This window comes from Semicossyphus pulcher, unplaced genomic scaffold (genome assembly GCF_022749685.1).
Source record: "Semicossyphus pulcher isolate SPU_LCO1_2020_fin unplaced genomic scaffold, fSemPul1.0.p SCAF_10, whole genome shotgun sequence".
Classification (NCBI taxonomy): Eukaryota; Metazoa; Chordata; class Actinopteri; order Labriformes; family Labridae; genus Semicossyphus; species Semicossyphus pulcher.
In genome coordinates this window covers 8,498,701-8,525,355 of record NW_027211604.1, presented here as the reverse complement: position 1 = coordinate 8,525,355, position 26,655 = coordinate 8,498,701, and the positions used below count along the sequence as shown (strand labels likewise).

Below are 26,655 nucleotides of genomic sequence, written 5' to 3'. Positions count from 1 at the left end.
ATGTTGGTGGGGCATAACAACTAAATGCATCTTTATCGTGTGTGGAAGGAAATCCTCTCAGTGTGTGTGTGTGTCTGTTTCAAACATGTCAAGTTCCTACTTTTTACACATGCATGAAGCAGCCTGAAGCCTTCTGGGTAATATGGGGACAGACACCATGTAGCCCCTCTTGTATTGATGCCTCATTGTTCATGGCAGCAATCAAAATTGCTCTTTTTTCTGCTGTTTACAGGTGCACTGATAAAAAAAGAAGTCTATCTTGTCTGGCAACAAACCAGTCAGAGCCAGGAAGTTCCCCGCAGGGCTCTGATTGTTTTGGCTGCTTCTGTATAAAAAGCTCCTCCACTTGAAAAGACTGCTACAACTGTTTAAGTGGTAAACCAGCGGGGCTGTTGGGGGGCAATCAGCTGCAGGTACAGCCTGTTTTTAAAGTTGGTCAAGTGAACATCGAATGTCATAAGAACTGGGGGCAGGAGGGGGCCGACTGGCATGTTGGCGAAACACTGAACACGACACGCGACACTCGGTTTGACCCTCAGCGCGCGGAGAATCAAATGTGAGAAAGAAAGCAGGGATTGTTCTTTCTCCCTTTAATCTAAGATTACATGGCTGCACTGGAGGTGATGTAATCTAATTCAGCTCACAATCTCTCTGCGAGATGTGATTGCTGCGGCTCAGCGGCTGATTGTGATTTTCAGCCGTGTGGGTCGGTGTATTCTGACCACGATTACACTGAAGAGGGGTATAAACACACCGACTTCAAAGCAGCTGTTAGTTAGTTTGATGCTGTGTTCTTTTATTGGAACATGATAGTTTACACTGAAGTTAAAGCGAAGCACAAAACATCTAAGACACCGGGTAGTGGTTTTAAATGCCAGCTAAGTCAATCTTCCACAGGATATAAATATGGAGTACTGTTAAATATTATGACAGATCATATTTCAGCTTCAGCATCAGATTGTTTTAAAGAAATGTGGGAGTAAATGTATCCATAAACTGTAATCCATCTCTTTTATTGCCGTTATTGAATTTTCAGTGAAATAAAATAACACTTTACTCATCACCTCAACAAAAGGAAGCACATTTCTCTCAGTATTTGGTCTGATAAGTCTAATAAAAATAAAAATGCATCAGAAACACTTTTCCTCCATTAGAAACCATTTCTGTAAAACTCCCTCTTTTCAAAATAAGACGACTAAGGTACACATGTTTCTCTGGGCGTGCAGGCTTTCTAAAGCGAGCCCATGTGATCAGCATGTTTGAAAAATCCTACAAAGACAAGAAGTGACAGATTTATACTAACGCTGCACAGCAGACACTTACCTAATTCCCTCATGTGCTGCGCTCAGCTGTAAGACGCCTGGGTGGGCACCAATCAGGCTGTAAATACAGGGGACAATGCAGAGGGAAGCTTCCACTTCCCCTGCCTGTAACAGCCTCGTGCACGCTACATGCAAAAATAATACTCCTGCAGTATGACTAAAAATATGACATATTGTAACAGCTATATATGATCCAGATTAATGTAAGCTTGTCCGTGCAGACTGCAGCTTCAAACACCCTGAAAAAACAATGTGTGTGTGCATGTCTTACACTCTGTGCCTGCGCGTGTGTGGATGTAAACTCAGTATTCCAGGTCACGGTGGCTGCAATCTCGCAGGAGGTTTAACCTTGGTAAATCCACTATTAGGTGTTCTGAGAATGATGATGTGAGCAGTAGATCCTCCCCGATGGTTTCACTTTCTAAGAGCATCCAGCGGGTCACAAATAGAGAAGCTGTGGGGGTATTACAAGGTCAGAGGTTGGCTAACTCTCAATATGATGACAATTCCAAGCTGGCATTTTCATTTCCTGAAGAGACTGATTCCCCCTGGCAGCTGGGGCCAAAGATGTTTGCTTATTTTTGTTCAAATAACTTCTTCTCTGCTTTTAAGAGGGAATATATACGGCCGCCTGGACTCGCTGTGTGCACAACAGGCCGTTCAGGTATGCTGCATATTCAGATCACCGTAGCTTTTCAATGCAAACATGTGCATAACATCCGTTTATGCAAACTCAAACAGGCACTTTTTTTTAGTCTCCTTCATTTTGTCCTTCAAACGTCTTCAGAGGTGCGGCCGTGCGGGCAACCAGTGGGAGTAGCTGATGTTTTTAATGGCACATGGTTTGTCTCCTGGTGGTGAGATAAACATGGGGAAGAGATTAAAACCCCAGGCTTTCCTCCACAATCTCCTGCCTTCATCCTCCTTTCCCCCCTCGCAATGGTCATGCAGGGCCGGCACAGCAGAGTCTAATTCAAATCCAAACCCATCTGGCATTTTAGAGCCCCCCACCCATATAAAAGAAAGTACTGTACGGCAGCGCTGATGGAGGGGCAGATGTCGGAGTGGGCAGACGAGAAAAAGTGACAAGGAGGAGGAATCTGTAGCGTTTAATCACCTACCTGTCAAGAAAGTCTCATTAGAGAGCACTAGCAGGGATGTACACTACTACAGCTGTAACGCCGGTGTTTGAGGTGAGCTTGTTGGGTCACTGATGTCAAAGTGTGGATCACAACAAACACCCAGAAGAAGAAGAAGCAGGGGCAAAAGGCCGGGCTCCCTGCCCCACGCCATGCCTCCCCAGTGGGGCCTACCTGGCTCGCAGAGGATCTGATGAGCAGCAGCAGTTATTAAGAGTGGCTAAACACATCATTTCCTTTGTCACCGTGATTAGGCCAAGGCGAGGGGCCCTCAGGTGCAGCTAGACCCGGAGTGTATGATTAGCTCTGCCATTTAAATGACATTCACTCTAATCGCTAATATCAGGTCTGTCAAGGTGAGAGAATACAATGAGGGATACGTCAGCTCGTGTTGGAAGAGCGGAGCAATGCACGGGGAAAAAAAGTGCAGGAAAATCTGATTCCACATGATGCGAGCGCTGTGTCAATCAGTTAAGTCAAGCACGGCGGCTGATTGTTTTACTCTGCATCAGTGGTGCTGTACAGCAGTCGCAGAGCGCAGAGGAGCCGCGATCTGTAAACACTACAACTCCTGTGCAACCTGCAGGGATTCACTTGTTTAAAAAGGGATTGGCGGTGGAGGATATTAACCATCAAAGAAGAGCCGGGTCTTGTGAAAGCGCCTGTGGATAGATACTGTATTTGAGCTGCGTCCAAATAGGTTTTTGTTCTCTTGTAAACACAGCGCCGGCTATTTGCTCGCGGAGCGATTTGGCTGGAGAATTAAAGAAATGGTTAACTTTTCTTCCCTCGCTGGAAATTCATCTCTGAAGTCGCGCCATCTTTAAAAAACCCAAATGACCCTGCTCGCTCTCTCTTGCCTGAACAAAAGAAAGGCATTATCAAACCTCACTCTCAGCAGTGCTAGATCCATTTGGTAAACAGCCTGTGTCCTACAGTAGTAATCAGAGGGTATTTTTGAGGGATTTGCAGGCTGGCCAGGAGGCATCCGCTGGAGTGATCTCTAATTGCTAGAAGCGGAGGCCTAGACTGCCTGGCGCTCTTTTGAAGCCATCGGCAGCAGCTTCCAGCCCGAGGAGCCAGCAGGGGGAGGCTTCCCACTGAGGCACTCTCCTTTTTCTTTATTTCCTTCCCTTTCTCTCCCTCACCATGCCTTCATTCTACTTTCTACTCAGTCCCTCTTTCTTTTCCATCCTCTTCCCCCATTTCTTCCCTCACTGTACTTGTGTCCTTTCTCCTCCCTCCTTTCTCCCCTCCTCTCCTACTCAGTCAATGAGCCAGCAATCACTTTGCAGACAGACATCCTCTGCTCAGTCGGCCATGTTCAATCCCCAGCACCGGTGGCTGATGAGGCATTGTGGTGACGTCAAATAGCGGGGCTTTTTTTTCCAGGGAGCAACAGTTAACCTGTGGAGGCGCAGCGCTGCTTCCCAGGTTACAGGACTCATACTGGCACTCTTTGTATAAAATAATGAATGTAATATGCCAAAGAGATGAAAGATAATGAGGCCAATTATTTTTTTCTTCTCACCCAGTGAGGCGAATTTATGTCAAATAGTTGCTGTATAATGACACCTAATACCACTAAAGCCTTTGTTACTGTAGGAGCTTGTGTATCCCGGAGCAGAGACTTTTACTCTGCAGAGGATACTTTCAAAATGGTGAAGAACACACAAAAAAAACATCAAATAGAATGATGATAAGGTTACGACTTCGGACTGTGTCACATATCTCCGAGCTCGGGCATTGTCCGCTCACGCAAAGGCTGTTAAACTCACCTATTTACAGAACAAAGACACACAAATGCTGTCATCCGCGCACACAGCCGCGCAGACACACAACCATTTTTTTTGGGGGGTTGTTTGGAAGGCAGCTCTCTCAGTGTGACATTGACTCCTCCGTGCCAATTCCACACTGGGAGCTGCACTTGCTAGCTTTGCTGCCAATCCAGGTAAAGAGATTACAGACACACACAATGCAGCCTTCTGTTTGTCTGCCAAGAAGAAAACCAGCCCTTTAAGCCCATAGAGGAAAAAAAAAATGCTATACACAAATTCACACAGCCTCAGCCTGGGCCCCGTCCTCGCTCACAAACCAAGAATCCCCTTCTTCTTCTTCTTCTTCTTCTTCTCCAGGAACGTGCCGTCTAATATGAGCCCTCGCGCGCACAAAGCTTTCCATGTGGCTGAAACAATCCAGCGTGCGTTTCTTTCTCCTGGTCCCCAACACTGTTGCGCATTACTTTAACTTGCATCATTCAAATAAAGAAGGAATTTGGCTTACAATCAGTCACGCAGTCATTATAAAGCTACACTAATGGGTGCTGTCTGGTTACAAACTGTTGTAAAACAATACAGAATGGAATTACAGCGGGATTTCATCATGTTCCTTAATGGTGTAATTAAAAAAGGTGAGAGAGAACGAGTGTATCACTTGAAATAGATATAGGTACCACCTTCGATATTTTAACTTGCTGTAATTAACTTAAAAACTTGCTGAAAACTTCATTAAAACTGCGAAGCTGACTCTGATTTTTACAGATTCCTTTTTTGCAGAGCGTGAATCAAACAATCACTGTGGCGTGCAGTTTTGACCCAATTAATCAGCTACTTCTAATTGTAAGAGTGTAATTTAGCATTGGGATTGCAATGCACTAATTTGCATTGTATATACTTATCTTTTTTGGATTCGTGTGGATTAGGCGTGATGCTGGGAAGCTGCTTGTGAATAATCAAATCAGAGGGAGCGTATATCCAAACTTTATCTTATTTTGAAAAGGTCCTGTTTGGATTATGTGCGTGGAATGATGCTACAGGGAGGCGTGATGATGAGGAGATGATGTGGCATGCAATAAAGGACGCGTATGAGTACAAAGACAAATAATTCATCCATCACCTACTGCACCTTTTTCCAAAATTAGACCCCAAAGCTTTGACATATAACGACAGTTGCCACTCTCTCATCCCCTCCTCGAAGAGATGCCATTTTTCCCCACCTCAGCAACACTCTCCTTGGCACCACCAATTGTGTTTGACAGTGAAATCACATCTTAGATCATAGATAAAATGTCAGCCTGCGGGACAGGGAGTAGGCAATGGATGACAGAATGATTTTGACTCAGGGCTATTCCAAAAGCTTTTATTTCCCACCAGTGTAGCTCGCGCTGTCATCCAGGGGTGGCATGTGAAGTCATGTCGAGGCTGCTGGGAACGATGACGACTGGCATGTGTAGACCGTGACTGCTGTGCTCGTGCCCTTGTCCCAGAACACAGCCTGCGTTTTGGCGAGCGCACACACGCATATATATACTGTAATCTGGACGTCCTGCGCTGCCAGCCCATTCTCGCTCCAGAGTCGTCAAATGCTGCCGCTTGGTTAAAGGCCCGACGCATCGACATATGACACAGTGGGTTCCCAACTAGCATTGTTTCAGGAGCTGTCCTCTCACTTATTGTAGATGTTGTTGTATGATGAGGGTGAAAGTATGCTTGGGGCAACAGCTGGGGCGATGGATGATTCAAACAAACATGGGACTTTCATCCAGGTGAGGTTTGATTCCCACGTGTAGAAAATAGTCAGTGTTGACTTCTTTCCTTGAGGATATGTAACAGATGTTAGTTACGTAAAATACTAAATTACGTCACATGTGGTGCTTTAGTTACATGACTTTCGTTGGTTAAAACTTCTAGCGAGGAGTTTGCCTCTATGTGCCTCTGATGCCTCTACATGCAAGCAAGACCGACAGGAAGAAGAGCGACTGTATCCACCTAAGTGATTTAAAGCATGCTGTCGAAAAGCCTTGGTTTATCCTGTATTTTCCTGTGCAAAGTGTCACACTGAGTGGTTTGTTAGCCAGTTAAAAGGTAGCAGGATGAGATTTTTGTCGGAGAACATTACACGCTCTTGTACAAGACAAGATGAGCCGAGAGATAAGACATACTGCTTTGTGCGTGGGGGCCGCAATAATCAACTCAAAATTAAAGTGACTCACATTTCTGAGCGCTCCTAAACGCAGCACGACTCAGCGCATCCCTCGAAACACGGCAGTGAGGGAGACATGCCCGGGCTTGTTTACTGCACCTACAACGGAGACATCAGTGATCGCAGACTGACTATTTTTATGGTGTGTGCGTCCATGAATATGTAAGTTAGTTTTGCACTGATGTTTATGCTACACTCTGTTAGCGTCGGCTTTGGCCGCGGGTGTATGTTCGTCATGTTGTACAGTATGCCTTTTCTCATAACTCTTAGTCTTGTGTGGTTTTGTTCTTCGCGCTGTGAGATCTCGTGGCCAAATCTCGCACAAGTTGAACCCCAGTTCGTTTAATCAAAACCATGAGCCTGATGTTCAGACTAAAAATCTGAACTGGACAAAGAGTTAATCAGCTGTCTGATTCATAAACTTGTTAATATCGTGCTGTGTATTTGTCATGTTAGATAAAAAGTATATGATCTAACTTCTTTGGGGTCAATTCTTATTGTAAACTTTAAAAACGTTGATAATGCACCAGGTTAGAGGTGCATTGATATTGTAACTGAAATACCCCGAACAGATCAATATCGAATCAGATCGAAACGAATCAGCAAGTCCTGACCTTGTGCATCGGAATCGAATCAAGAAAATAAAAGTTACTAGTGTACATTACAACATATTTAAAAACTGAACCATGATTAAAGCTCCTGTGAGGAACTTTCGGTTTGAGTTGATTTTGGCGCCCCCTGTGGACAAAGCCGTACCTCTTATATCTTTGCTGATTTTGTCCTGTTCATGCTTAGGTGGCGGTTTTTAACAAAAAATTTCATCCTGCTTTCTTTAACAGTCGTATGTATCACTCACATTAAATGTTTGTCCTGTAAAATGTAAACAAAGGCAGCGTGCAGTTAATCGCTTTGTCTGACACCTATGCCCCACCAGCGGTTTCAGGCATTAACATTAACTATATAGAAATAATCAGTCTTGTCGCTGATGGTCTGGTTTGCTTAGTAGGTCACACAGAGACGTCATAATGAACTTCAGTCTGTCTCATAAGAAAACCTCCTCACAGGAGCTTCAACAACACCAAGTAGTTTTGGTGCTTAAACATAACCTAACTGCGGCCGTTCCGCTGGGGCTGCACGATTGTGACCAAAATCATAATTACGATTATTTGGATCAATATGGAGATCACGATTATTCATTTTAGTTTAAGGCTTTCCGGCTTTTCCAGCTCATGTACAAAATTTGTATCAGACTTAGACTCAACTTGGTTCTTCTGCTTCTAGAGGCAAAATGCAATCCACAGACTGACCTTATTCCTCTTGGCCTTCACACACTCAGCAGGCTGCACTTTGAGCTGTTTTTTCAGCTGGTTGAACACGTTAGTTGTGTTGCTTTGTGGTGCAGACACAGGTTTCATGCACTTTTTGCATATAATTTTTTCTTCCTGAACATCACTTGCCCTAAACCCGAAATACCTCCAAACGACCAATGACGAGCCGTGTTCTGCTTTAATGAGTGACTTGCTCTCTTCCTGTTTAAGCAGCGTTCAAATTTAATCGTGGAAAACCAAAATTGTAACCAGGACTCATTTCCCATTAATTGTGCAGCCCTACGTTCAGTAACATTAGCCAGTTTGTGTATGAAATGTGAAAAGTTTGTCAGCGAGCTTTATTTTGAAAATGTAGGAGGTAGCATATTTAGTGTTGCTAACTTGACCACGGAGCCGTACATGTGCCAAACTGATGATTGAGGGGTACATAGATTGTCAAACGCTCAAGCTAAGGGTCACTGACTGACTGAGCTGCTGTGTTTGACGAAGTGGAAGTGAGAACGTGTCCGCACTGCCAATTAAATCATCCACAGATTTAAAACAGTAGAAATTAAAACGTTTAAAATATGTGATTACAAAGCGACATGTTCCTGGTCTCCTTATTTCTGTCAGAAAGAGAGAATGTCAGGAGATGAAGGCGAGGTTGAAGGGAGGCTGGGAGGTGTTGATGGGTGGCGGTGGCGGTGGGGTGATACTGCAGTGGAACATGGAACAATGGGCGCCCTCTGGCATCAACCTCTGGACAGCCCAAGCTGCTCACCAAAGACACTGAACTCACCCACAATGAGCCGCTGCAGAGGGAAGCGAGGCTTTAGAGAGTTCAATTTCCAACACAATTGGCCGTATTCTACTCCTTTAAATGCCAGGGAGATGGTGTGCAGCGCGCGCCTTTGTGAGCAGCTTTTGCTTACAGCCAGTGTCCTCTAACAGGAGAGACAGGGAGAGAAAGACGACAGAAATGGAGAGACAGGCGGTGCGGGGAGATGGCGTGTGGACAGAAATAGTAGGACTGTGGAAAAAGGAACGGGAAGAAAGAATACGACTGAATGACTGGGAAAGATAGAGAGAGGGAGGAAGAAGTACAGAGAAAAGGAGAAGGGTAGAGAACGTCTCCTCTGGCTGTCGTTTGGCCGCCTCGCAGGGACCGTCTGAAGGACAATGCTGCTACTAGTGGAGTGTGACGTTTGTCCTCTATCCAATTCACCACAGCCCCAAAGAAAACACACTCACAATCGAGTGTCGATCATGCAGCTAATACACAATATACTCTTCCAAAGTAAACACAATGCATTATAGTAATATACAATACAGCCTCTGCGCAAAATGGGAAAATATAAAGGCAGTGAGATAACATTGAAATGAGGTGATGTGAAGGCAGAGTGTGGCAGAGAAGGCCGAACAACAGATCGCCTTTAACTGCTCTGAAGTACACCTCAGATAAGCAGGGCGTCCTTTTCTCCATACGGTGTGCATGGATTCGTTTCTCTGACGATGTATTTCATATGCTTGTGGAAATAAAAGTATTATTTTTACCTCACACAAGCTCGAGTAAATATAAACATGGATACCGACTTCAGGGACATTTGTCCTTGTTTGCTTCTCGCTTCACTTTATTTTTTTTACATAACACTTGGAAGACGCGGCTGCTTCTTAGCTTCAGGGTTTGGGTCAGACCAGATTTGAAATTTGGTTATAAGGCATTTAGACGCCAGACACCGCACTTGTGAAGTACAGTGTGTCTGTGTTGGAGGTTTGACAGCATTCAAGATTAACAAGAACAAAGCAGAGAAATGGCCGTCGTTAGAAATGTGCTCTTTCCTGCAGAGCTGTGCGAAGCACTGAGGCACTAAGGAAACTGTTATTTTCAGGACTTGCAATTACAGAATCGCCACAGTGGTTAAAATTGCATTGTGTAACATTGGGATTGTTAAATAAAGAATGTGTTATTTTTACCCATCGCTCGGCTGCAGAGGAATCGGGGGATTATTTTTTCATGAATCAATCTGTAAGATAAAAATGAACACAGGTGGGAAATTGATTTGGACTGCCGGCTGCCAGATGCCCATCACTGGATCCTGCAGGCTGCGCTGCAGCGGGCCCAGGCGCTGGTTCCACTGATAATATATTCAATGTCCTTTCCTTTGTGGTCACGGGGCAGCTGAGCCATTAATATTACACAATCACACCAATGGCTCTGATGAATTATTCACCTTTTCTTATGGCTCTGTAATATTCCATGCAACTCATCCGGAAGAGTTGTTGTGTTTTAAAGATGGGAGCTGTAAATATCTCCCGTTTAGTGGAACCGAATATCTAAATGCAACTTTGAAGAAACAGCGATGGGAGGAAGCGGCGCACCTGCTTCCTGCCTTCACTGTCACACTCAATATAAATACGTCCGCTGTCATCAGAAAAATTGCCAAGGAGGCTGTTTCTCCATCATTGTCTTCATTTGAAGGGCATTTTGCTGCCCAAAGGCAAACGCCTAACACACTCCCCGAGCATGGCGCCCACCCCCTTTCACAGAGAGCCGGCGGTGCAGCAGACAGGAGAGAGAGAGCAGCGAGGAATAAGACAGAGAGGAAGGAAAAGAAGCCTTCGTCTCAAAGCAGACCTCACACTGGGTTCTGTCACTACAGATCAAAATCCCCTCAAAGCCAGAGATCACTTCCACTACAGTTCACATGTTCCACACTTAGAAACTGTTTACCCGACTCAAAGAGGTCGTCTGCGCACACACTCCCGCGCAACACAAAGATACAGTAGAAGAAGAAAGAGTTTTTTTGCACAAAAACAAATCCGAGCCAACTGCACTTAAAGATTTATACAGGTTGAGTCGCTCACTGCAAACAAATGTTTAAATCAATATGGCAAAACAGCGCTCCGACCAGTGCAGGGAGATGCTGCGCCGCCAGCTCTGCCTACAAGCGAGCTGACAAACGGAGAACTATCTGCTCCTATTTCTTGTGGAAATACCTGTCAGTGCCTGTCGACTCCTCGCAGTGATACATACACACACACAGCCGGGGACAGTCTGTCTCCTAAAAGTTGCTTTAACGCACCTCTACGTGAGGATTCATAGCCAATAACAGGCATCAGGAAGAACTCCAGATAGGTGACGGGTCTATATGTGCTTACGGCTGGTTAAAAGTCCGGGCTTTAAGAATACACATCACTGCATTGTGGTGCAGGGGAGGAAACCTGTCTTTGGAAAGTCCTCTGCTCTGAGAGAGAAACGTCCCCTCATCGGAAGATAAGAGATAGCGATAAAGTCAGTGCTTCTCCTGGGCCTTATCTGATGCTGTTATCTGACTGCACAGCACCCACCATCTCGCAATCTTTACACCCTTTAAGCACCTCTCTGAAGCACCCACACCAACACACACGCAGCGTGCGGCGCTCAAACATTCTAAGCACCGAACCAGCTTATTGATTACTTTGACACGCTCCCATTGTCGAGCAGACCGCACACCTAATATCACGTACGATTGGAACTGTTCTGTGTTATCTCATGGGGAAAAGGACATAAAATTACTATTTTCTCACCTTTCAGAAAGACAGACAAAAAAAGTGTGAGGAAAGAGAGCAGACGCTTTGGTGCACTTACCTCTATGTCTGTTAGTCGTCTTATCAAACATAAGCATGGCATCATCAACCTGGAAGACAGAAGAAAAGTAGCGACATTAGCTTAATCTCTTCGGCAAGTAGCTCACGTCATCCTCTTTCCCCCCCTGTTGAATCACATCTCATTCTGCTCCCCGTAATTACTCTTAGAATATATATTCCCGCACTTATTTCTTCCTAAGCACCTCTCTCCTTCATAATCAGTGTGCGGTCACAGGATTAGTGTCAGGTTACAATTTCCTTTTCTGTCTGTAGCTCGTAATTTTTGGATGATACAGGAATTTAAGCTATCTCATTTTCCTGCAAAGATGTAAAAGAGTGAAAAAAAAAAAAGAAGTGGCAATAGGCTGGAAAATTAACTGCAATGAGAAGCGGCGGAGAAAATGGAGAACTGTGTGCACAATATGTTTATTTTGATGAACACCTATGTCCGGTCTTGGGGAGGGTGACAGATAGACACATTACACTAAGCGAGTGTGAGACAAATGGGATGCTTCCTCATCTCGCAGCCGCAGCGGCAGCAGCATCCACCATAATATCATCCCTCATCATGTCCAATAAAGCCACACACAGGCAGACAACATTTTCTCCTCACACATCCCTGAAAACCCCGCTCTCTAGGCGCACTCTGCTTTCTATAACTCTGAAGAAATGCTTAAAAAACAGACTGAGGCATGCTCATTTAGCCTGGGATTCTGTCTGGGGAGAGAAATAAAGAAACAAAGGGGAAGAGAGCAGCGAAAAGAGAACATTGTGCACCATTCTCTCTCTGGTTATGGTCTCTAGGTAAAGTGTAACGGTGTGCCGAGGAGGCTTGATGCCGTTCAGTGGGGGGAAAGATGTGCACACAAGCATGCGTCTGTGTTTTGCATGGGAGGGTGACAAAGCTTCGGGATGGGAGATGGAGGGAAGAGACAAGAATAGGGGTCTCACTCAAGCCGAACCGTCTGATTGGATAAAGAGAAGTGCCTGGCAGCCAGGCAGACTAGCGCTGGCACGCCGTTCGTGCCACCCTCTTGCCACACATTTGGCACACGAGAGGTTGGCACAGCTTGTTCGGCCTGGTTATTCACTGCACGGCTCAGAGGCCACATGCGGCGAGCGGGCGCTTTATTTGCACCTCACCAAAATACCTTTGAATGCCAAATATAGTTGGCTAAAGTTGTTGTAAAGGCATTTTTTAAAAATGATCTTAGATGGTAGCCAGTGTAACGTGGTCAAATAACTAAGCACCTGAAGTGGGCAGGGAATCAGAGCCTACAGGAAGTCGTTCGAACTTGGTGAGATATTAATAGTTCGAACTGTAATCATGTGATCGAACAGCAGATAACGCTACAAACCAATGAGCCGAGCCGTCGTTAACCTTTCCTGCTTCAGCGTCCCGACCGTAGTCAGAACGCACAGGGGAGACTCACTCTTGTTCTGCACCAGGGCCGAAGCTGTAGCTAGCTTCGGGGCTAACTCCCGCCACTTTAATACGCCAGCAGCAAGCAAGACACAGGAGCGCGGCTTGAGTCTTGAGGAGTCGTAGGCTTTATTATGCACAAACACAGCCTAAACTGTACATTAGTTCTGTTGTTTATACAGCTACGATCACTCTTTTCTCTGCTCTTCTGCTGCGCCGGTCTCCAACACTTCATGTAACTCGTGCACACACACTGCTGCTCTCTCTCACTCGCTCTACCAGCCCACTCTCACGCACTTAGCTCGTCCCAAAACAGAGCTTCACTTCTAGTGTACGACCGTGCTGCAGAACTGATCATCTCATCACCAACGCACCTCAGAAGCGCTGTATGTACCACTAAGTATCCACAATGTAGTGGTTATTTTTGGCAAAAAGTTATTGGGGAGGGGGCATTGACGTTAGTGTTTATATATAATTTGATAACAAAAATTCCCAAAAATCACATTCGACTTGATTTTTGGGAAAAGTGACAGTCCAAAGCTGCTTTCCCACTGGTCAAAAATCTGCTAACACCCAGCTTTTTTGCTAAGTGGGAAAGGTTAAACTCAGCTTGCAGACCCAGGTCATATGACCCTGCAGTAGACCCGGGTAATTATCGCCTCGGCTCCCATCGACAATGATATAAACACAAAACCCGGGTCGACAGATACAATAATAAATACAGAAGAACAACACACAACTGCGAATTCGTTCTTTGTTTCGTGCAAGATGCAGCAACACTGGCAAGATAGCAAGTTGAGAGAGCTTCTTCTGATCCGAGGGGAGGAAGAAATAAGACAGCATTGTTTACTAACCCTGTTTCCGGCATGTTTGTGGCGTCAGACAGTGACACAGCAGAAAAGAGACCAAAAGGAGTATACTCCACTGGCAATGGGAACAGAGACAATCTGCATTTATTAGCGGGTCCTAACCTGCGTCAACGCGCTAATTTTGGTGAGAAAGGGGTAAGAGTGTTAGAGGTGGGGCTCATAAACTTCCTTATGGGGTTGCAGCAGAAAAGTTGGTCCTGTGTGGCAGGGCTAAATATAAGACAGCATGTTTTACCGAGGCGAGACAGTAGGGTTGTCAACAGTATCTATAGTTTTTTAAGTGTTTAAATTAATCTCTGTTAACTTTACATTTGATGGTATCCAAAAGCCCTGCAGCCTTGAAAAAACAGATTTACAATCAGATTTAATCCCGAAGTTGTCGTGATCACAAGACAGACAGGAGCTTTGGTCGAGGGACCGAGAGAGGCAGTGAAGAGAGCGAGTGTTATCTACAACCAAAATGTTATTTTCTAATTGCTTCACAGCAGTTATGTTTGGAGAAAAGATAAAACACGCCCACAAACCCTTCAGGAAGGGGACGGATTTTGTCTGAAAGCACCCGAAGCCACGCTTCATCCTCCTGCACGAGGTACCATTTAGCGAACCCTGTAGTGGCCGTGCGCCTGTATTGTCTGCTTTAACTGCTGCCATGAAAACAATTCAAATAATAAGACAGTAAAATGTGTAGGCAATAAAGTACATTTTGAGTAAACATTAACTTGTGCTATATCCGTGGTACTGCAGCTTCTGCACAGCCACTAACAGAATCATTACAATCCCTGCACTGCTTCCTCTGCTGACACATCACACACACAAATATGCAGCACAAATGATGACATTTGCTCTGTCTCTGAACAAGTGTGCCATCTAATGATTGTGTTCTGGGAAAACATATAAAAGTAATGTACAAACAAACAGGTGCCAACAAGCAATATCACCTGCAGCGACAGCTTTATAAAGAGACATCTATAATGTAACCTCTCCTCTGTCTCATGCCAGGCGATCTAATGAAAATCACATTAAAGTGAGAGGAAGCGGGGTAACTGGAATTTGTAGTGCAGCGGGCTGTGATTTTATTGAGTTTGAAGAACACAGAGAAACTTCTGGAAAGTTTCTAACGCAGCAAATAAACTGAGTTGTTACATGAAGTCCCAGGCCAGGTAATTAAACGAACCTGGAATTAAATGCGAGAAAAAAAAGTCTCCATGTGTCGGTGTGAGAGCTCCACCGCAGGGCGAGGACGGAGCGGCGTGTTTACAAACTATGGTGAGCTTTTAATTTGACAAGCCGGGCTGACAGCCTGCGATCATTTACATGGGAGACAGAAATTGATGGCGTTTGATCTCATCATCTGATATGAGAGAAACAGCCGGAAGAGTTGCTTTTGGATGCATCAGTGGAAGCAAAGGCAAAACAAATATTCTGTTTTCTTTAAGAGTCAAAGAAATGAAGGCGCCTCCTTCAAAAACAACGATCATGACAGATATTGATCAGTAAAAACTCTGCTGATGTATAACCCTTAAAAAATGTATGATACATACAAGCGCCTGCAAAAACAATGGACACATAACACTATTTATGATGCCGGACTTGTATCTTATAGTATTAATCATTGCACACAGAGCCCTGCAGGAGCTCCAGCCGGTCGGGCTGTAGACTTAACAACATTTAAAATGTTTTCATAGTTGATGAGGTTTTTAGTCTGAGTTATGCACACAGATTTCAAACAGACAAAAATCCCTGTCTCTCCTACGCTCTTCATCTGCACTCACATGACGTCAGGTGGGTCAGCTGACAAACGTGTTTCTAGCTTTCTCAGCTGTTTTTCAGGCGAGAATTCTGTCCGTATTGATCGTTCATGAGGTTTTGAGCAAAGCCGAATTATCAGCAGAGCTCACATCCTTTCCAAACGAACAAATGAGCTAATTAAAGCAAATAAAAACACTGAAAAATGTTATTTCATTTTAGAAAGCGGTGACTTTTTAACACTCTTCTGCAGGCCGTCAGAGCCCAGAGGCTAACGCTAACAGCAACTCAATAGCTGACCAGAACCCTTCATCCAGTTCAATTATAATACTGAAACAATTAATTTGATTTTAAACAGCAAGAATTTAGTGAGGAGGATGTGATTTAATGTCCGGCCGAAGCTTATGAAAGACTTTGTTAAATGTGCATCTTACAGGTAAAACGTGACACTCAAAAATGTCTGAAAAGCTCAAGCCGCGTATTGAACTAGGGATGCAACAAGCTAATATTCTTGTTGATTATTTTAAATGATTAATCGAGAAAGTTTCCCAGAGCCAAAAGGGAACTTTTCAAATTGCTCCTTTTGTCAAACAGTTCAAAGCTTTTCATTTCAAAAGCACAAAAACAACAAATCCTTCCACATGTGACGCTGGAACCAGACAAATTTAGCTTGAAATTTCAGGATCAAATGATGTTTGATGATATTTGCCGACAAAGTCTCTCTTGATTGATTTGAATCTAAAGCCAACCAGCAAGTCAACTAAACCCCTGACTCAAGCACGGCTCTGGTTTCGGTTGGTAACTAAAATCACTATAATTTTTTTGTTGACATCAAGGTAAACAAATGAAAGCAGCGTGTAATCTGACTGGCCGGAACAGTAATAACATCCCGGAGTATCATCAGCCATCAACCGGCCCGAGCCCCTCGTGCAACATGACATTCAAATGTGTGTGCTGTGATATTGATAGCACTGCTGCTGCAAAGCCATTTACAGCGTGCGAGCAGAGAGGCTGCGACTGTGTAAAATGAAGTGAGGTCTATTAAAGGAAGTGTATTATAGAAATGTGTGAAGCGTGTTGTTGTGACATTATTAGAGGACGACCATCCTGTCAGCGAGACCCATACAACAAAGAACACAGATTCACAGTGAAGCACTGATGGGCACTTTAACAAAGAATGTGCACATGATGTGAGAGTCACACTCCAGCAGGTCATACAATACACTCTCCCCTCTCTCTCTATCTCTCTCAGTCTCTCTCTCGCTGCCACTTGCAGAGTCTATAGAACCATCTCCCGTGCTTCAGGGCTTTTCAATGTAGTTATTCAAGCAGAACACAACTGTGTGCCTCCATCTGATAGAAGGTTAAGGACCTCTTCACTGCTCACAAAAAAGCCCGCCACACAGAGGTGAGGCCGGGCTCACCTCAGGGAAGAAATCTTTCTCTGTCCTCCTCCTCCTCCTCTTTCACTCTTCCTTTTCTCCTGGCTCGCTGAAAAGAAAGGTTCAAAGGATAATGGCTGTCTTATCACTATGTAAAAGGGGAATGGGAACTCCAGTGAAGTGCCTGGCCTTTTGTGACAATGAAGAAAAGAGCAAAAGTCTATTTCGCCGCGGTATATGCACTGGAACAGTCCATGACCACTTAAAAAAGAGGAGGCTGCTGGGAGACAGTCGGGCCGCGCGGCTCTTTAACTAAAGCAGCAGCAAACACATCTGAACCACATAACCTTCTGCTCAAAACAAAGAGGGGCCCGACAGGAGGGCATTAGGAATGTGAAATGTTTGCTTACCCGCAATTTCACTTTTGTTCACAGTTCAGGAGGTAGTGATTCAATACAGGCGCCCTTTTTGTTTTGATCCCATTTCTGATTCAACAGGTAAGAGCTCAAATACTACGGCCATTAAACGATGTGTAAAAACTCGTAGTTTCTTTGTCAAGTTTAGTTTATTTTGAAAAGTATTCATGAGGAGTGATAGTTTTCCAAGTTTAATAACACTTGCCTGAACAATGTATGAGAACTTATAACATGTTTTATTTAAACCTTTCTGTCAAAGTGGTTTCTGCTTTTACACCTCCTTTGTACTTTTACACTGAACTGCGCTGTAATATTCGCCCCACAAATCCTCCTTTGTAACTTTTAAAGGAAGGTAGTGAGTCGTAACAGTCCAAACAGGCTGTCGAGAAGGTCATTTTGCGTGTACATGTATTTATTCCTGCCAATGCATCTTACATTAGAGAACGTGATGGGCTTTAAGCTCTTTAGGTGCTACGCCGCGTTCACATGCAGGCAGACGGTAGACGGCGATCCAGATGTCATTTTAGTGAATGAGAGCAGGACGGTAAAATGTGGTGAGGCCGGCACCGTTTCCGTTGGGCATTGCCGTCCAAAGTTAAAATTGTTTTAACTTTGCCGTCCTCTGCAACAGAATTTACAACCGGATGTGACGTACCTCCCTATCACAACAAGAAAACATGGCCGATCTTAACAACGAGAGGCTGATCATTGTGGTTCAACAGCACCCCCAACTTTATGACCACATTCGCTTTTCTTTTTCTTTTTGTTGTTTCTTTTTTCAGATAAACAAGAGATACACAAAGTGCAGTTCTCCTTTCACTATCCATACTGTAAATGAAAGGATTAGTTTACGTTTCAAGGGAAATCTAAAAATATTTTGCAATAGGATATCGTTTTGTTTTGCTGCCGTTCCATCAGAGTGTTTGTTTACTTTCCCCGTGCCATGTAAAAGTTGTTGTCTGTCTGCCGTCTACCGTCTGCCTGAATCCACGTGAACGCAGCATTATGCCTTCAATTTCTGGTCAATTACATAATCAATGCTAATGCTAAGAGAGTTAGCAGACAAGCTGCAGCCTACAGAGTCGGTGCCACAATGTGTTGCTGCTGCTGGTGGTTTGTTAGATTAGGAGTATGCAATGCAGATGGAGCTCGTCTTATTGACCTCCATAAGTAACTAAACTAACTCTTTAACTAACTAGTTGTCTGTATTACTGTAATTAGTTTGAGTCCTAGTGTTGGGAATTGCAGCTCTTTGAAGGGAGACGGATCTTATGGCTCCGGTCCTTTTTCCGAGAGCCAGCTCATCGTTCGCGAGCGTCACAGCACCACGAGGCAGAGAGCGGTCAGACTCACAAACGTGCGAATGTTGCTCGCTGTCTGCACTATTTTGTGGTGTCATGATTCCGCTGCTCGTGACCGAGTGTAGCAGAGTTGCAGTTGAAAAAAGCCGACTTGATGACAACTAGAGAGCGAATGTGAGCTTAGCAGGTCATGTAGACAAATTCAAGAGACAAAACTACATCTACATCTGGTGCGATGGCTTCGTCTGTTTTAATTCACATGTTTGAACAAGCTCAGAAAAACACTAATTCAAAAAAAAAAAAAAAAGGGTTGCTGAATGATGAATTATGTATCAAAGGACAAAGGCATCAATAAAGGCTAATGTGCTCTGTTTTTGGACAGGAAAACAGCAGAGGTGCCAGGTGACAGGCAGAGATTTAAGAGCTCTGGAAATGAATTATGACAGCGATTTAGAGGTGTCAAACGCACATTTACATTCAGCTCACGGCTGAAGGCTACCAGAGGAGCTTTCCACCAATTTGGGGGTGACACTGATATAGATCATATCTGATGCCAAAGGAGAGACCTGAGCAACAGAAAGTGACCTGGGACTGACCGTCCCCGTCCTTTTGTTCAGGCTCCGGGCTCTGTTTTTGTGCTGGCACCCTGTGGGGCTTTGTACTGGTTGTATTGGGTGCAGAGAGGTCCATTATGTTTGATGTGAACTTCACTGTTATCCAGGTGGAAAGAATTACGTGCGTTTGTAGTGATCAGACAATTTCTATGTCAATTTCTGGTGTCAAGGATCACGAGGATTTGTGCTCACACTGCGGCGCAGCCTGCGCTCTCTGCAGGGGCTCACCAGGTGATGCTCAAAAGCGCGGATCATTCTGAAAAGCTTACAAGCTACTTTTGTCAATATGTGGCTAATTCAGCTTAAACAAATCCTGGAACAAATACCTCTGACTTAGTAACCAGCTGCTGCAGGACTCCAGCAATGCAAAGCAAAAGCCTCCAAATCCCCCCGATCAGATGCTGCGGTCTGGTTTAGTTAGCAATCCTAAGGCTAATGCTAATTCTAAACTATCAGCTGCAATGGACCCAGCTTAGCTACATCACCAAAGTTGTTGATCTAATTTAAGTCTCCCAATGAAGTGTAGACATGGAACTGCATTATTACTTAAGACTATATAATTCACTTGTCTGGTCATGTGTTGAGAGCAACAAAAGGAAGTAGGAACATTGACTAGATTTTTCATGGTAATTTTCTGAAATTTAGTTGAAAAACTGCTGCTAGGTTACGATTTAACGATACATTAGACACGTTTTTTTCCACCTAACTGCAGAGAACATCAAGTCTCCCCTGTAGTGGAACTGATATCATGCCTACTCTTATTGTAGTGGCCCACTGGCAGAGTCTAAGATGGGCGATTAAATTTGTAGTGTTGAATGAATGAGATCTGGCTCCTCCTCGCGTGACCGATGCTGAGCTTTTATTGGCCGAAAATATCGGCAGAAATATGACACATCTGCCGATACCGACATGTCATTTTCAAGCCTTAAGCTGCAGATACCGATAACGTGCAGATAATATCATGCATACCTTATTGTTAAGTCTGTTTTGAATCACTCTGCGTGCTTAAAATTTGCTTCAATTCAAGGAAATTTTACAAAGAAAACAAAAACATGACGAGGAATCGTGTCCTGGAATTAGCAGCAGCTCTACTGAGGAGGAAACTAGACCCGCGAGAAACCAAAGGACTAGCTTCTCTTCAGCCGCTGTTGTTGACAAAGTTGATATCTGAAGTCCCGCCCCTTCTTGATTTTGATTGGTCAGTGAGGGAGAAGTTGACGAGCACAGCGATGTTCCAAAAGTTTAACTATCTTCAACTGTTTTCAATAACTATAACTGTAACTAACTATTTTCAATAATTCATGAAGGGAATGGTTTGAAATGTGCATCCCTTGTAAGGTGGTGCAGGAAGACTTCTCAAGGATTAAACGTAGTTACTAAAGAGCAAGGAGCAGAATTTCATATGTTGATGAACATTACTTTTATCACATAGTCCAAACTCATTAGACCTCCACTTTAAAACGTCACTACAACATGATATATAAAAGCATGAACTACACAGATGTAAATTGGCTGGGACTGAGCCAGCAGCCGGTGCGTTGGGAACCGTGCCAAATGATGTAGATGGACCAATGCATGGCATGTAGACGGACTTTCTATACGTTTTTTTAATGTTAAATATATTGAAAATGACTTGTGCTATTCCACATCAGACAGATTTAACAAGAACATCTCTTTGCTAGACAAAAAAACCCAACATATCGGCATGGGAATCATTTTCTACTGGCACCAGCAAATCCTCAAGAGTCACAGAGAACACACGGTTGTACCACTTTGACCCACGCCCGCCTTGAAATACTCCAGACTTGTAGAGCCTGCGGTGAACTCACACATCGAATGGAGAGACCACTTTCTAACTGGAGGACCCCTCGTTGGCAAGCATCCGTTTTCCTTAAGTGTCTCAGACTCCTGCGTCCTCCAGGGGCACAAGTCTGTAGCTGAACCTGCTTTTACGGCCTCTCTTTAGTGGGTAAAGCAAGTCAAAGGAACCCCACGGGGATCAATGAAGTATCACATTATCATTACTATCACTGCCATTACGACAGATACAGGTCAGGGAAAAAAACTCGGCTGGCACTTCCCCTTCATCAACACTCCCTTTGCGGCGCGGAGCATCTAATATTCTATTACAATGATGGCAATTAGCAGAGAAATGATAGCGACCCAGTGACAATGGACAAATTTGTGACAACCCTTTCGATTGTTCTTTTGTAGAGGAAATCTATATCATTGTCTGGGAACGTTGAGCCGCAATGTGCTGCATCCACGCTCGAGCGCCTTTACAAGTGGAGCTTTAACGAGGAGCAGAGGGCAAAATTTTTTCGCTCCCCAATAAGCTCTTGCAATTACACACAGGGGCAAAAGGGACAGTGTTCTTAAAGGCGGGACTAGATGGACGAGCAGTTTTTTTTAAAGGCCAAACCTGCTTTATTTAATCAGGAACACAGCGACGCTGTCTTAAACCCAAAAAAGGGATATTCTTTATTATAATCCGCCTCCTCATTGTCTTTATTGTTCTGTGTATTGTATACTTTTTCCCGGATTTATCAACTGGTTTGAAACTATTATTTTTCTACTACTGTCAATCCCCATCCTGATTGAAAAATACAATGCAATGTTTCTTATTATATTTATGAGCGTTGATAGAGCAGGAACAGGAAAGACGGGCGCCCCTGCAATGCAACATTTTAATTACTAATGGGCAATCGCACATTTGAAGAATGACAAACATGGGATGTGATGTGACTGTGAATGAAGCCCCATTGTATCAGAGAGTTCACGTACACAATTAATCTATTTCTTACACCTAATTACCAAAAAACGAGAGTGACAGAAAAACGACATTCGAGTGTTTCCCGGCTCTCTTCTGACAGGAATTCTTGTGTATGTAATTATTAATGATACACACCATGGGCTGAATGTCAACACTTATTCCAGCGACTTTCCTTCATGTTGACATTAACAAAATGGCTTGAGAGGAACACTTGAGGAAGACAATTCCTCAAATCTGTCAGGATTACATATTTATGAGGTCCCCCGCTCGGCATCCAAGGAGGTCGCTGTGTTGATACACGCTGCCGTATATTCTAACGATGAACTTTGTGTGTCACAGAATGCCTCGGAGCGTCGTTGAAATGGTTAGTAGAGATCCTACCACGGAGCTCCGCGCCGCTCTCCGATCAGCAAATACACAATTAAAGAGGCAGTCGTGCTGAGGCCGCTCTAATCAATGTACTGTTACAAAGGAATGTAATGAAAGGATGATGGAGTGATGCCTTCAGGAGGCGGCTGGATTGTTAGGGCAGAGCGTTACGCTGCTGTGGCAAAACAATATTTATTAGCACATCTTCAGCCAGACGCAAAACAGAAGCAGTTGAAAGAGGATCATATTTATACAGTATTTTCTTGTAAACAACCCGCATCTCTGGAAAATACTTTTATATGTCTGCTGTACTCTAATGTAAAGCCACTTATGCATAATAAAAATGTAATACTGTCACTCGGGAAGGCTTGTTTACCTTCTTACTTTGAGGTAAGATGATAATAAGGGTGGATTCTGTCTGGGTCCATTCCTTAAACAGCCGTCTGTGCTGCAGAGCAAACACCAGGCCTATTCAATTTAAGCAGAAAGTGAAGTGACAAGGGGACATTTACATTTCCTATGTCAGGCCTGTAAAGCTGGAATATAAATGTGTGAACAATGCAACTCTTTATCATAGAAGGGAAGGAGGCTGTTGTGTAAATAAGCACACTATTGCATTTTTTCTCGGCTTTTGCCTTTGTTAGATAGGGCAGCTGAAGAGAGACAGGAAATGTGGGGAGGAGACAGTAGGGGAAGATATGCACCTGCGACCAGTGCGACGGGCCGCAATATGTATATGAGCCGCAAGCTTTACCAATCGAGCCAAACCAGTGCGCCTGATATTGTATTTTTGTTTTAAAGATTATTATTTTTGCCACTTTTCCTTTATTTAACAGGACCGCTGAAGAGCGACAGGAAGCATGGGAGAGGACAGCAGGAGTCGAACATGCGGCTGCTGCATTGATAACTGTAGCCTCTGTATATGGAGCACTTGCTCAACCCACTGAGCTAAACCAGCGTCCCAAGGATATCACATTTTTTAAATATCAACCTCTCATAAATCCCCTCTGCTTAAACAGCCATGGTTAAAGATGTAATCTCTAACCTCTCAGTTTCCTTCTCTTTGGCGGCACCTAATGGCGATGAAGGCAATTGCGGGTGCATACATCCTGGATAACCAGGCGTCTCCAGTTGGCTCCCTTTGTCACGGTTGTAACTCTTGATTTTCCTCGCTGACGGTCGCTTTCCTTTTTAGACTGTTTGCTTCATCTGAGCGTCGAATTTGTTTCTTTTTCTTTGGATTTTCACTTATTGTTGAAGTTGTATCTGTAGTCATCCATCTTTTCTTTGTTTGTTCAGCCATAGTAGATTACTGTTTACTCGCAACACCTGCAGAGAGCGGAAAAGCAGCCGCTTAGCTCCGCCTACCCTCTCTGGCAGACCAACCACTGCTGGCTGGTGGAACACTCGCCACAGACAGCCAGTCTGTAATACTGAAAATACAAAGGCTTTCATCAGCGGGCCATAGGCTCAATCACCATTGTGTTACCTCATTCGGCGATAGATAGTGACGTAACAGACATTTATTTACATGAAAATCTGCCTCTTGTGCTTTTTATATATAACTAATGAATGGACTAAATAGCCTGTTAATAAAATGATGAATTCTTGTTATGATTCAGCGCCATGTAAAGTGTTTTTTTTTTTTTTTTATAAATTATTAAATGGCCAAACTGAGGTCATTAGAAGGGCCTTATTGGGCCCTCGGGCCACCAGTTGAATAGGTCTGGCATACAGCTTCATTTGATCCTCAACATTTCCTGTAGCATTAAAGCCATACGTGAGGTATTGCTTGTTTAACACGTCCACCACTGACCCTTTGACACAAACAGGAAGCGGTTTACGAGCGTCTCCCTTCCTGTATTAATGGGACTTCAGTGTGTTGTGGGATCAGGCCTCGCGTTCGGCCTCACAGTAGCATGTCCACACAGTTGAGCTCAGTCTGCTCGAGGAAGTAGGCCTCGGCCTCGTCCATCAATCCGCCTGTCTTCCTTTGCCAAGCTGCAGGGAACTACCCATTATGGAGTCATTTTATTAATAGGCCCCCTTTCCTCTCCGCCACACTCTCGCAGAGTGCCTCCTCATTCTGTCAGGATGGAGTATGCCTGCAAGCCACCTCCATGAAAACTGCAGCACCAGGGCCCTCCTCCCTCCTTCTCCCATGTGAGAGCTCAGGCTGGGAAATATTGTGCTTTCAAGCTAAAATAGTATTTGGAGAGGTGAGCAATCCCTAAGCCCTAGAGCAAACAGTTTAACATTGAGGACTTATTTAAAATGATGTCCTTCCTGCTGGAAAGCCAATCAGATTTCTCTTCCAGTACAAACACACACACACGTATACACACACCAAACAGGTTTTACATCATCCGGCCCTTCTTCCCTCCTCCTTGTTAGTGTAAATATAGCTGCACGCTGCGTTGACTGGAGGACAGAAAAAGGTCAGAGGGTACGAGGAAATGTTTGGGGAGGCTGTGTGAACACATGATTCAGAGAGTAAGAGGAGAGGTTTGTTTAAGTGGGTTAAGAATGTGAGCAAACTGCAGAGGACGGAGAGGACTACAGTGGCATAACTGACATGAGGTTATACGTGCACATCTCTTTATTACACATGCTGCTCTTTTAATTCACATTAAAGTCAATCATGTCTAATAATTCCCGTATTCCATTTATAATCTAGTTGGTGTTACGTCTTCTGCCAACATCTCTTTTACTGTGTGTCACCTCGTCTTTGGTGATGCCTTCAGGTGCAGTTTTTATTGCTCAAGCAGTTAAAGTGTACAGTTCTGTTGGCTGAAACACAAGGGTGCTACCAACATTTAAGCCCTCTGCAAGTATCCATTTAAATATTTATCACAATATATTCCAGGCATAGGGCTTACTCCCTACGTTATATTATAAACTGTTTCTAGATAGAATCATATGTTTGGTAGATTCTCGCAAAAAAAAAGCATTGAGGGTAAGTCCCTTTTATGCCTCTGATATTCACAGCTGAACTGATTCAGATTGTTTCTCAACTTATTCGCTGGCTCATCCATCCACCCAACTTTTAGTCCTCACTTAATACAACAGTTAGTTCCAATCAAGTAATCTGATTGGACAAGAGGCGCTCCATGAGTGCTGATCACAGACTGTATAAAAAGATGGACGACATGACAGCTCCCTAAAAGTGAGGCCAAAACCTCTCTATCGCCCCCTGCTGACTGGCTGCAGTATAGGTCATAAAGCCCGCCTCCTCCATGTTAACAGATGGACATGAGTCGAACTATAAAATCAAAATACACGTCTAATACATTTTTCAGAAACATGGTTCCTGTCATTATAGTTAGTTCTTATCATGCTGATTTACATCCAAGTGTTCATTTTTCTGACAACTTTATTTTTTAATTAGTTATTTGATGCCGTCAAACGGATGATTGACAGCTCTGTTGCCGATCTGTTCCTGATTAGAGTAGAGGAGGAACGTCGAGAGGAAACGTAACTAACACAATCACTACAGTCATTGAAGGTTACATATCTGTGAACATTAACCTCAGACCAACACATGAAGCTGTTCTGCTGTTAAACATCTCTACTGCGCAGCTCTGGCTCCAAATGAGGTCACCATCGCAAGATGGCGGCGCCTTTCATGGGGGCTATTTTGGCATCATTTCCGTACAATGAGAGCAGATGGAGACCCGTCGTCCACATCTATATACAGTCATTGGTGCTGATAAAGAGAACAACATCCCTGGGACATTTCACTCTGTGTAACACTTCACCTCAGCCACGTATACTGTTAATGAACATTACAGCAGACGATGTCACAAAGCAGACTCTTATTTCACTGGTTGATTATAAATTAAAACATACAAATGTACATGATAAAAAACAGCTGATCTGTGGTAACCTGTAGACACAGAGGGCAGGAGAATGTTTGGGTTGCTTGGCAACAACAGTTCAGATCTCCTACATACGTTCCACTACACTATTATTCCCCTCTTAAGAAAGGGGGAAATAGTGTTGTTCATCTTAGCTTTAAAAGAATATTGCCGATATGGTTTTTGAAATTGATATCTCCATCATTCCCAGTAACTCTAAGGAGATTCCTGTTAATAATGCTGCACGTAGCGAGGCGACGGGGAAGCCCATGCTGCCTCAGCAAACACGGATCATTTCAGTCGCGCGGCGGCAGGAACGAACAAACATGTTCAGATTCAATCAGCTTTTAATGAAACGGGAAGCCTCTGCACGGCCTGGTAAAATATACAGACATGGGTTATTTCTTCAGAGCAAAAGGAACGACTAGCTGGATATTAACCCGGGCTGAAAAGAGAGCATGTCGGAATCTGTGAAAGCAGAAGCGTCTGTGCTCTTTTCTACAGGTGAATGTAAGAGACGACCTTGAAT

The 26,655-nt window shown here is 44.0% G+C and overlaps 1 protein-coding gene across 3 annotated transcripts in view; it reads right to left on the bottom strand.

The window, feature by feature from the left end:
- Positions 1-26,655, bottom strand: part of LOC138595947 (RNA-binding protein Musashi homolog 2) — a 292,330-nt gene that overhangs the window by 117,736 nt on the left and 147,939 nt on the right. For all 3 annotated transcript variants that reach the window (XM_069667486.1, XM_069667503.1, XM_069667495.1), the window contains exon 7: positions 11,378-11,426. In XM_069667486.1, the coding sequence (XP_069523587.1) occupies positions 11,378-11,426 (49 nt within the window). The remainder of the gene's footprint in view (positions 1-11,377; positions 11,427-26,655) is intronic.